General features: G+C 37.7%; 1 protein-coding gene across 1 annotated transcript in view; it reads left to right on the top strand.

Moving 5' to 3' along the window:
- The window catches only part of SNTG1 (syntrophin gamma 1), a 503809-nt gene that overhangs the window by 255998 nt on the left and 234878 nt on the right, over positions 1-12933 (top strand). The window contains exon 3 of the mRNA XM_067553875.1: positions 5218-5352. Coding sequence (XP_067409976.1) covers positions 5218-5352 — 135 coding nt within the window. The remainder of the gene's footprint in view (positions 1-5217; positions 5353-12933) is intronic.

The raw sequence follows: 12933 nt of genomic DNA, 5'->3' as shown, positions 1-12933 counted from the left end.
ACATCTGACAAAGTGGGTTACAGCCTATGAAAGCTTATGACTGCAGAAATTAAATTGGTTAGTCTTTAAAGTACTACAGGACTCTTGTTGTTTCAGCTATTCACTGTTCATTCCCCAGGTACATGGGAGCAAGTGTTGGGAAGTGGCAATTTAGGCTGAATATTGGGAAACAGCTTCTGACAATAAAATAGATTGGAATATAGATGTTTGGCAAGGGAAAGAGAGGAACATCTTTTAGTTGGTTTTTAAAATTAGAATTAAAAAATGCCTTTAATATGGATGAAACAATTCTGCACTGTCTGGGAGATAGAGATCAGTTAGACCATGCAGTCCAACTGCTGGGATTCAACCAAGATTATCCTGGGAGAAAGTATTAACTTTTATTTTCATTCTAATTCTGCCTTAAATCAAGTATCTGAGTTGTCCTCCACTGATTCAGAGACTGGATAAGAATGGAAGAGTTCAAATGTTTGTCCAAACCATATCCAAATTATCTGAACCTCTGCTAAAAAATTCCCAAGTAATTCTTGCTCTTGTACTGTTTTGGTGCTTCCATTTCTAGAGCATGCTGAGTAGACAAAAATGAAAAATAGTGAGAAAAGTTGAATGACATTATTGTATTCTCAAGGGCTTGGCTTGAATTTATTTGCTCATTCCTAATTAAATCTTTAATTGCCGCTCTGAGAATCTGCCATGTTTCAGTGCTCTGCTCTTTCCCATGTCTATTAACGCTACTCACAGGTAGGAGAGGAAGGGAGGTAGTGTAACAGAGGATTTAATTTGGAGCTGTATTGCAAACCAGCTTTCATACAGCAAAAACAATAGCTACTTGTGCTTCATTACATTTTAGAGTGTTCTATGTAAATTAGAGTTGTGAACAAGTGTGATCAATCTTTCAAAGGGCCAAAATGTTTTGCTATTCCCATGGTTGGCTTCCTTGTTCAAACTGAATAGACCCTGCCCATTTGTATCTAGCTACTGACTTGACTTGTAATTTTATTGTAATGCCTAATTGTGTCTGCTATGGTTATGTGCCACTTACTTCACGCAAAGAAGCCCCTCCACTTTGTGCAGAAATTTTCTCTGGAGATTTTTGTAAGGTAATTGACTGAATCAGAAAGGTGCAGTCAAGTAAAGCACCACTGCTAAAATCAATATATTAAAGGTAGAATTTATCCCATTGCTCTCGAGGTGAAGTTTACTGGGAGTTCTTGATGTTGAACATTTACAAAATCTTTAATATTTCCTGCTGATGCTTGTACAAAACTAATGATGTTACAAGCTCAAATAGTAATATTGTCGTTTTGGTGGGAGTTAGAGAACATTGTAACTTACTTTGTGGCCAGATTTGAGTACAGCAGGTCAAAGTTTTTAAACTGAATTTTTTACCTAAAATGCATTTTTAAGGTAGTGTTGACATTACAAGTGTGTTTTATATTTTTGCAAAAATTGTGATGTTTTAATATGTAGTTATATCAAAAAAGTTATTGAAAAGATTATCAAAATTTTTCATTTAACAAAACTCAGCTTTCAGTAAATCAAAAATGTCTACAGCCTATTCAGTAATACGACAGAAAAAGATCAGGAAAGACTTTGAAATAACAAAAGGGTGGGCCATTTGGAATGCTTCAAAATGAAAACAACTTATCTCCCTCCCTCCCACCCCAATAGACTTTTATATTATAGTTCTAAATTTGAACGTTTTCTCTGACATCCTTTTGGCCTGGGTAACTTTCCAATGACAATCACTGAAGAAAGCAAAAAGCCTTGCCCTTTAGCACCATTCTTGACACAGTCAATGGCTTCCTATTTGCCATTCTCAAATGATAGCTATTCCAGGAGTACTTGTCCTTTTGATGAGAGAAGGTGAGGTCAAGCACCAGCTTCTCTGTATGCTTGCTAACAGGAACTTGGTGTGAACATATGTATTTTGGGCTTCCTCGATATTCTGGAGGAGTTGGCTGGGTTGTGACAAAATTAATTATATATGACATATTCAATTATAGGTGTTCTTCTGCTGTTCTGCCTCACCCATCTATACTTGACGTGATGCACTGCACAATAGTTAGGGGCTCCCTTCCATCTGAATTAGGCTCCTGCTTAGCTTGTTTTTTTCTGATTATGTGCCTTGTTATGATTGTGCTTGATGTGGCTCTCTATGGACATGATACCTCACATGGGGGTAGGGTTGCCAATTTTGGTTGGATATGTTCCTAGCAGTTTCATCATTTTCATCATTAAGCTTTAATTCCTGAAGACTCCAGGACAATCCTGGAGAGTTGGCAATCCTGCATGAGTCAAGACCACATTTAACTCTCCTAGTGTAAGAGGGCAAATTGTACATGTTTGATTGCTGATGTCCACGGGAAACCCATTATTGTGTTGATTTGTGCTGTAGCAGTAACAGAACTGAGTATGTGCCAATGTGGAACAATATAGAGAGCACTTGGGATCTCCAGAACCTCTTCTAGGCCTTGTGATGTGTCTTATTTCTTTGGTAGAGCAACAAAATTAATGATTCTTCTCCTAGTCCTCTCCACTCAACTGTATATACGTATGTACTTTCTGCACATTTTTGAAGTAAGGGTCATCAGCTTATTAGTGGGAGCTTCTCCTCAAAACCCATTAGTACTCCTTATCTGTGACGGAGCAGCTATAGTTCCCTTTATCAGATTCAGCAGACTTCTCAGTTTAGTCATCTCCCTGGCAGAGCGACTCACGGCAAGCCATACCATTTCCCTGACTTCCACCCCTTCCCAGGACTGAGGAAAAGAAACCCAACAAGTGGAATCCAGCACCTTTTGAAATCAGTGGGCATTTTACCAACAATGTGAATGAGACCAGGATTTCACCGGCATGTTTTATTAGCAGTGTACAATTCTCATGATTCCTGGACTAGAAATCCCAGAATTCTTCTGACTTTGGGAGAGAACTTGTTGCAGAAGTGAGATGAATTCTAAACCTTCTTAAAGGCCCAAGATCACTCTTTGATGCTATCCTAGGTCACTGTAGAGGGAGGGTGCTGGTGTTGGGTCTGGTAGCAGTTGAACAGTTGCTTATTACATCCTAGAATAAGGACAGTTTCTCTCTCATATTCACAGACCCCCCCCCCCCCACTGATTGATTTTAAACAGAAACTGACACCTCAGGATGTAGGTATCTGTTCTTGCCAGTTGGTGGGATTGTCCAAACATGTTGGCTAGATGAAAAAAAGAGAAAAATAATAGGAAAAAGAAATGTTTTTCTGCCTCAAAATTAATGGGTTTTTTTGTTTTGCTTTTAACTTTGTAAAATGTTGATGTCCTTTTAATATCAGCTTGTGAACAGTTTCCACACACCCCAAAAAAACCAACTAATGCAAAATCTCTGGGTTCCTGTCATTTTGGCTGCGGGCATTGCATGAAGTCTTGTACAGAGAGATTTTTGCTATGTATTTTCAACACAGACTCTGAGGTAAAGATTAATATAATTATGCATGCACCCCTTCAGCCACTTGACTTCCCAGACCTTTCATGTATAGTCTATAAGTAAAAGTGGTTTAAGAGACAAGTCCCACAGTGCCACTGTGAATTAGGTTAAAAGCACTTTGATGGAAGTTGAACAATTCTACTGAATTTCTGTCTTATAACAGTGTTGGTTTTTTTTGTTTGTTTTTTAAACATAAAAACTAAAAGCCATAGCATGAAGCAGGATATCAGATGAAGCTTGGTTTTATGATCTCCTTTTCTCTGTCTGCTTAACTTCATCCTGCCCAATTTGAAAAGAACGACAAAGGCACAGGGTGGATTGATTTAAATCACTGATTTTAGTCATGATTTAAGTCAGCAATCAAGAAACCGTTATTTAAATATTTGATTTTAATTTTGTTATGCGTTTGTGTTATTTTGCTAAAAAAAGGTTGATTCTTCTAATTGGTTGGTAACCGCTGAAATGTTGATTTGCAATTTACGATAGCCTTTACACTAAATTTGGTACTTTTTGATAATCCAAGGATACAGATTGATTTAAGCAACTATTTAGCTTCACATACATTATTCAGATGCATAATTTTTATGTTTTTGTTTGAAAATGGTGAATAATGCATTTATTTACATGATGATGAATTTTTACCTCTGATTTCTGTCAAGGTGCATTGGGATAGAAATTAGAATTCCATTAAAAATGCACAAAAACAGTATTTTAAAATTGTTGTATAAGTTAAATAAAACTACTTTAAATATGTGGATACATAAGGGAAAAAAGGAAGTTTATCAAAACATATTTTGCATTTCAATCTAACTGATTTATTAAACATAAGAAGTATTACCTGTAGTTGGAAGTGAGATGATTGTTTCTCATCACCATGTCCTTCAAGATTTTTAGGACTAGTAGAATTCATCGCCTCACACTTAATTTTTATTCATAAATTGGAAAAGGAAGACAAGTTTTCCTGCTATTTCAATTCCTAATCAGTTTCTCAACTTTGAATGAACTAATCATTTAATTGAACTAGTTGAATAAATTGAAATGAACAGAAGATGATACTTCTGTCAAATACAGTCTAGCACATCAAACTCTTATTCCACACATTAGCCAGTCATTTCTATCAATGGTTTGATTTTCTTTCATACATCTTCAGCAAACATGTAGTGCTTGAATATTATTTGTGTGTTAATTTAAATGATTTTTATCCACTCTGAAATGGCATGACTAAATACAAATATCCACTCTGAAATGGCATACCCTTCATACAAACTAGGGATTGTACATGACAGTATAATATTGGCTTTTGTGTAGTACTCTTTTTGTTTATGTATGATTATTTTGGAGATGTTAAACTCAGTTTCCCTCCCTTCGTGGTACGTACTAGTGCTACGATGGCTGTTATTATCTCCTGAGCAGATGGATTAGGTATCCAGCAGTTGATTAACTGACACGAAGTATAGCACCCTACTCTTGCTTTCATTGTAGCTAGTGACAAAAGATTTATTAACTTATGAGCATGATCAGGCCCACAGTATTTAAAAAAAGTCAACATTTCCCAACTGTTACAAGTAACTGAGATAATTTCAGATACTCCTTTGTGATAACTGTTGTAAATATTGAGTTAAATTATGGTGACTCCATTACTAATAGCGCATCTAAGAAATATCAATAAATCTGCTTTATAATATGGGCATTGATGATAATTCAATTTGGAAACTAAGCAAACTTTTCTCTCTCTTCCTTCCTTTGAAGACAAAGACAGGGATTTGTTTGCTGCAGGATGGTAACCAGGAGCCTTTCAAAGTGCGACTGCACTTAGCCAAAGATATTTTGACGATCCAGGAGCAGGATGTGATCTGTGTGTCTGGTGAGCCTTTCTATTCTGGTGTAAGTAGTCTTTTATTCCTTCCGTTAAAGATTCATTTATAAATGAAATCATGGTGTATATATTTTATCATTCATCTATCTTGATCTTTCCTTTGATGGAGCTATGTCTAAGTATATACAAATCTGGTATCCTGAGTTAATACTTACCAGTACTGATCTCGGAAGAAGCTGCCATAGGTAGTGGTAAGGTGTTCCCTTCACTATTCCATCATAGGGTATTGTTTGAATGTTGAGACCATCGTATTTTGGGACCTGGATAATATATAAATGATATGGCTGATGTTTTTCCATGTGATGCTATGTGATCCAGATTCTTCAAGGCAATTACATATGTGAGTAGCCACTTTAAAATCAATGGACTCATCACATATTAAAAGTTATGCCTGTTGTTAGGTGCATTGATGGATCAGGATCTATGAATGATGTGAATATTGCCTGTTGCTGTTGGTTGCATAATATATTACCATGATACTGGACCTTATTTAGGTTCAGTGTCCATGCAGTGGCTATCACTTTGAGTTCAACTAGAACAATGTATTAGTGTTAGGCGTCATTAATTCAAATTCAGTACTGTAATCATTGAGTCATCCATAGATGATGTGTTACCATAGGATAGAAATGACAGACCTCTCATTTAAATGCCATATTAAATTCAATAGGCATGAAACCAACGTGATTCTATAGTTTAATGGTGTACTATAGAAATTACTCTAGAGACCTTTAGGATTTGTTAGTTCAAAAATCTATAGTAAGGATGTTATTCTCTATCTGACAGAATTCTATACTTCAGATATATATTTTTATTACATTTTAGAAGATGCTTCCAAAACTCATGAAACGCAGTCACTATTCATTTCTATTGACTTTTGCATAGAAGCTATAATTATATTTTATGAGATTTTTTTCAGATTGAATGCAAACTATTATAAATACTTTTTCTCCCATTCAGCTTAGTGAAGCTATCACAAGATTTCATGTAACATCTTGTGAGAGAGAACTGTACAGTGTTTGTAGCTGTCAATTATCTATGACTACTGTATGTATTGACAATAATTACTGTTTTGCCCCTATATTTTATAGTAACTCTAAATAAAATTGTAATGTGGCTCCCAACCTGGGCTGCTCCCAACTAGCCCACCAGCCTGCAAGTCACACTCTGAGTGTCTGTGTGCTAGATAGCCCTAGTTCACAGCTCTGACCCCAGCGGCCTGTTTACAGCTCATAGTTCCACTCTGGTTTCCACCAGCCTTGCAACTTGCTGCGTGACTTCAACACACTCCCAGTCCCCAATTTTTCCAAAAAATGTGTGTTCTGCAATGTCTGGCCCTCTCCTGGACACTTAAGGTATTAAGGCTCATTGTCACTTTAAGGAGTCAATATTCAATAGTTTGTTACATAAACTGGAGTTACCAAACAGTTCAGTTTAAACCCAGCACTAGATTGATTTAGATTAAAAATAAAACAAGTTTGATCCCAAAAGAAAATAGGATTTTAAGTGAATTCAAACATGAGAAAAAGTTAATAATTAAACTTCTCATAAAAGAGAAAGTTAATAAAAAATGTGATTTACCAGCAAATAAAAATGAAAACACACATCTAAATGTCTAAAACTTAATCTAGCAAGTTTTGGTTTAAGGCTTTGTTCAAGATGGCCTTTCTCACCCACAGTCTTCCAGCAAGATGGTGATTGTGACACTCTCCTTTGTCAGAAGCCCTCCCAGAGGCGCAGCTGCCTTTGTCTTCTTGGGTGAAAGAGAGAACTTGAGGTTTACTCCTTTCTTTTATAGACCAGCGAACTTTTGAAGTTGATTCTTCTGAAAGTTATCCCTCCACATAATGTTTACTGAAGCAGTGAGGAAGGCGACATGGAATCTGGTGGTGAAGAAGCTCCACGCTCTTTATTCCCCCACTGAAATTCAAATTGTTCTGTTTCCTGCCCTCTTCTCCCTGTGCTATCTCAAGGACCCTGTTTACTACTTATATGTAAATTGTGGTAAACACACATTCCTTTGTTTAGGGTAGACCTGTTTAATGATTTTTGCCAAGGCAGGGCTGGTTTTGAACTGGTTTTGTCTGGTTTTGAACATGTGTTAATGGTGCCATACAGGGGGAATTCATAACTTTATGTATAATAAAAACAACAAAAGTCCTGTAGCTCCTTAAAGACTAACAAATTTCTGTGGGCATAAGGTTTCGTGGGCTGCAACACACTTCGTCAGATGCATGACGAAGTGGGTTGGAGCCCACGAAAGCTTATGCCCGCAGAAATTTGTTAGTCTTTAAGGTGCTACAGGACTCTCGTTGTTTTTGCCATATACAGACTAACACAGCTACCCCTCTGGAACTTTATGTATAACGTTGTCACATACATTTCATGATATTGACCAGCAAGTCATTAGTTTTGGAATGATACCTCACAAGGCATATTTCGAATGATACCTCACAAGGTATATTTTGTACAAAGTTTGTTAGAGTAGTGCATAGGGTGTGAATACAGGCGTGCTTTCAGTCAAACCTCTCTCCTTACAAAGCTGCAGAAAGGTGAGCCACTGGCTGGCCCAGAGACAGCAGATTAGAACCCTCTTCCCTGGACAGGGAATCCGCCACCATGGATTTTCCCCCCCTTTTTATATGTACAATTTCCATATCCTATTCTTAGAGTATGATGCTCCACTGTAGTAATTTGGAATTAGAGCCTTTAATTTAGAATAATCTAACTAATGGAGAATGGTCAATTAGTACCCTCAATTTTCTGTTCAAAACATAGGGCTGCAACAGCTTGACTGCCCACACTATGGCATAACATTCTTTCTCTCTGACAGAATAATTCTGTTCGTGGGTTTCAGTTTCTTGTGTCAGGAAGCAATGTGGTGTTTATTGTTGTTCTCTCCAGAGAACGTTAGTACGGCCCCTTAACCAGAGTCTGATGTATCTGTAAACAGCTCAAACATTTTTTCAAAGCCAGATCAGGCTTTTCAGATAAGAAGACATTCAAAGTGTGACCTACATGCTGGTAGGCTGGTTGTGAGTGGTCCAGATTTGGAGCTATAACAGCAAACCATTGTGAGTTGCTCAATGTTACAGGGCAGGTGGTGACACAATTGCCAATTGGTCTGGATTGAATGCCACGGAATATACTTCTCTATATGCACTGAAAGGATATGGACACATGCACTATAAATAGTTTGGTGATTTGCATGTACAATGTGATTTCAGTTTTTGACTGTTCAGTCCTGTAGTAATGAAGTGTGTACATCACTGTTTGCTGATGCTGGTTTGTGTACTACATGAGGAGTGTGGCTGTCACTTTCATCAGCCATGGAGTGCTGTAGAAAAGCTGTGGCTATACCTCCCATTCCATAGATTACCCTCAGCAGCACATTGAGTCTCCATGGCACCCAGGCAGAAGGGAGCATGAGTTCAAACTCAGGCCTGGGTTGTTCCCTTCATAGTGCCACGCTGCAGCACTGCTCCTTCACCAGGCCAGTTCTGGGTTTATTTATTAAAAGATTTTATCACTCCCAAAATGACTTTCATTAATATGCTGTAACATCTATTACTTATGCTGAATTTGGCATTGAAAATAACTTCATGGCATGCATATTTAATATTTTTCATTAAACATGAAAGCTTCCCCTTACAATTGTTGTCTTCTGTCTTTTCAGAAGATTATTGTAAAAGTTAGCAAATGATTTGCTTCATTGATTATCCTGCCCCAGAATAACTTCACAGTTTATATCAATATGTATATGCGTTATATCAATGTGGTGATGAGGATTTTCTATTCTCTTGGCAGTGCCACTGTTGGGCTAGACACTTTTGAGCCCTTTACCCTGATTTCGTCTGGGATTAAGACAAGGTACTAAATTAATAGGTTCATTCTAACTAAGGATGATAGACATTTCACAGACTGTTAACTATCCTTTTGTCACAGACCATTTAAATCATCTTGAATCATGAGCTCTAGTTGTCTAGGCTGATTCAACAGGTCCCAGGGGGCTTCTCTTCTTTTACTCGTTAGATCTTTTTTTCTGTTTAATTCCTGATGAGTTGTTAGTGTGTTCTTTGTATAGCATTCTAGTTAATATGAATGATCTAAATGTAAGTGTTCTGATTTATATCCAATATTGAATCGTTTATAAAATGTACTATATAGGGGGGAAAAAAGAAAAGAAAGAACAATAATCATATCAAACTTTACAAACCAATAGACATAGTAGCAATCATTGGTGATCCTTCATAAGTATATATTTTAAAATTAATTTTAAAATACATGTTAATATCAAACTATGCTGCCCTAACAAAATTGGAATAATACCTTCCTTTGGTCCCAACTCAGCAACTTTTTTATTTAGAAAGCATAAGCATAAGCACATTCTTAACTTTAAAGCAAAGAACATGTTTACGTGCTTTCCTGAAAAGAAACAGTGATTTCCTGAACTGGGTCATCCAAGAATAGTGCCATAGAAATCAATGGGACTAACTGTAAATAGAGGTACTACTTCATATGAGTGAATGGCTATTAGAATTTAGGCCTTAATGAGGTCCACTTAATGTTTATTGCAGAAGAGGTTTTAATTTTCAAGTGCTAGGGAGATATGGAGGATCCTTTTTCCTTCTCTTGCTATATAAGACTTTGAATATGTGGCTAAAAACATAAAATTAATTTTAAAAAATCAGTTAAATGGGAATAAAGTAGCACTAATTTTTCACAAGTGCTTTTCTTTCTATAGCACCTTGTACCAAATGTATTAGTTGTTAGGTAAGAAAGATATGTGAAACTCAAATAGCAGAGGGTAATGGCTTCTTTAATCCAAATGACTCTCCTAGCCAATAGATTTTGCTAGTGGTACTCATGGTTATCTCTGATGAGAAAAACATAAAGTTAAGATCTGATGACTACTAGATAAAATACATCCAGCAAAAAATGTTTTTCTCAGAACTGCACTATCATAGAATGCCAGTTTATGAAGTGGAACAGTATTGCAATCTTAAAAATAAAGAGAACTTCATCCATAGGCAGAAACTTCCATGATTGCTGGAGACTCTGGCTGAGCAGTAATCAGGATAATTACTCCTTTTATAAAAAAACAAATCAAAACAAAACAATATCAAGCAAATAAACTCTCATTGTGTCAGACACAGTTTATTATATAAGCATATAAATAAAAAAATGAATAAACGATTGAAAGCACCAAGAGAGTGTAGAGCATCTCCTGGGCCACAAGAGGGTGTGCTTGATGGTGGCACCCCTATAACAACAATACTTCATGAAAAACACTAATTCATAAGTGACAGAAGAATAGAGGAAACTCTTTTCCCTAAAAAATCCTTGCTAGCAAATTGCTAGAATGACACTGAACTTAACCTTGCAAGAGACTGACTACTTGCTGTTCAAAAGAGAGGCAAAATATTGCACAGATAGTAAAAGATCAAGGTCTTGTATTGATCATCCCTTAAGTCCAAAGTCCAGCTTATTCAGGCATGTAGATGGGTAGTCTTCTCTAAGATAAATTGTGATAAATTGTTCTTCTTAATCACTGAATACAGGATAAGAAGTTATGGGCTTAAATTGCAACAAAGGAAATTTAGGTTAGACATTAGGAGAAACTTCCTAATTATAAGGATAGTTAAGCACTGGAACAAATTACTTAGGGAAGTTGTCCAATCTCCATCATTGGAGGTTTTCAAAAAACAGGTTACACAAACACCTGTCAGGGATGGTCTAGATAATACTTCCAATACCCCTCAGTGCAGGGGACTGGACTATATAACCTATCAAGATCCTTTCCAGTCCTACATTTCTGATTCTATAAGATGGTTCAACAATCATCTAGGACCTTCCCCATCGCCATGAGTTTTCAAAGACTCTGTAATGGCTCTGTGATCACATGAGCCAACTCCCTCAGCGCTCTCGAATGCATTGCATCCGGCCCCATGGACTTGTGCATGTCCAGCCTTTCTAAATATTCCTGAACCTGTTCTTTCAGCCCTGAGAGCTGCTCACCTCCTCCCCATTCTGTGCTGCCCAGTGCAGTAGTCTGGGAGCTGACCTTGTTTTGAAGACAGAGGCAAAAAAAGCATTAAGTACTTCAGCTTTTTCCACATCATCTGCCACTAGATTGCCTCCCCATTCTGTAATGGGCCCCCACTTTCCCTGATCATCTTCTTGTTGCTATCATACCTGTAGAAACCCGTCTTGTTACCCTTCACGTCCCTTGCTAGCTGCAATTCCATTTGTGCTTTGGCCTTCCTGATTTCTCTCCTGCATGCTTGAGCAGTATGTTTATCCTCCTCCCATATCATCTGACCAAGCTTCAACTTCATGTAAGTTTCCTTTTTGTGTTTAAGCTCATGAAAGACTTTTTTGTTAAGCCAAGCTGTTTGCCTGCCATATTTGCTATTCTTTCTGCACATCGGGATGTGTACCTTTAGGGCTCAGGACTAGCAGCTTTGTGGCACAAGGTAGAGGAAGGCCCCCCTCTCTCCCAGTCAACTGTGACAAGACCTGAGAAGGAAGGCAAAGTATATATTGTCTCCTTCCTCAAACAGGGGAAGCTAGCAGGAGGCGGAAGCCTGTCTGCTCACCTCTCCAAGAGTAAGGGGGAAAGGACTGAGTGGGAAATGGGCCCAGCATGAGGAGAAGCTGGCTGAGGTCTGTAGCTGGCCTGAAGTACAGCCCAGCTCCTAGAAGGGCTGGGGACTCCTGAATGTTGGAGTGGAATCCAAACTGAACCCCTAAACAGACCCCACAAGGGCTTGGACTTCGGGGGCTAAAGAGGTGTTTGTGCTCTAAAAGAGTTAACAAATCATACGCCCCACAAAAGAGGCATATGTTGGAAGTGTTCAGGTCTTGAATAAATGATTGAAAGCACCAAGATGGAGTAGACTCAGTAGAGGGCAACATATCTCCTGGCCCCCAAGATGGTGTGATTGATTGTGGCACCCCTACAATAACAGTTCTTTATGAAAAACACTCATTCACCAAGATGAGGAGCCACCAAGTTCTGTGGCATCATTCTTGTTGTTTCTGTAATAGGTGCTATTGAGTCACTAACACGTGCTCTGAAGGAGTTTTTTGCTGAAGTGGATCCCTATGCCGGTCCAGAAACCTAACAACGTGAAAACCGAGTACTCTAAAGCAATGGATGCTTCAAATAATTTCTTCTTTTTCTGTAAGACTGCTATAAAAATAGTGTGTTCAGGTTGTCAAAGTGTTGCTAAAATTCTGCAACACAAGACATTAATTACTGGTATTCTGTGGTGTTTTTCTTAAATTCCAGGCGTGCACTGAAAAGTCCTAGGGTAGTCTGAAACAGCACTTCTTGGTCTCATCCTAGCTGTTAAAGTATCAAAGCAAGTATTACTGATAGCTGTTAGTAATTTCCTTAGATTTAGTAACAGAGTTACTGCTTTAAAATCCAAGGAGCATCTGTTCAAGTCCCATCAGGATTCAAATTTTTTCCACATTGACAAGGCACAGATCATTGATTCAGTTTGACTGGTCTGATTCTGTGTTATTGCATAGTAAGCATAAACTATCTGAAGTACATTTTTGCAGAATTCTGTGATTAAGGATCT

This window comes from Emydura macquarii, unplaced genomic scaffold, assembly GCF_026122565.2.
Source record: "Emydura macquarii macquarii isolate MOO-44397 ecotype Brisbane River unplaced genomic scaffold, CSIRO-AGI_Emac_v2 contig_1477, whole genome shotgun sequence".
Taxonomy (NCBI): Eukaryota; Metazoa; Chordata; order Testudines; family Chelidae; genus Emydura; species Emydura macquarii.
The sequence above is the reverse complement of the archived record's forward strand: the minus strand, read 5'-3'. Positions and strand labels throughout refer to the sequence as shown.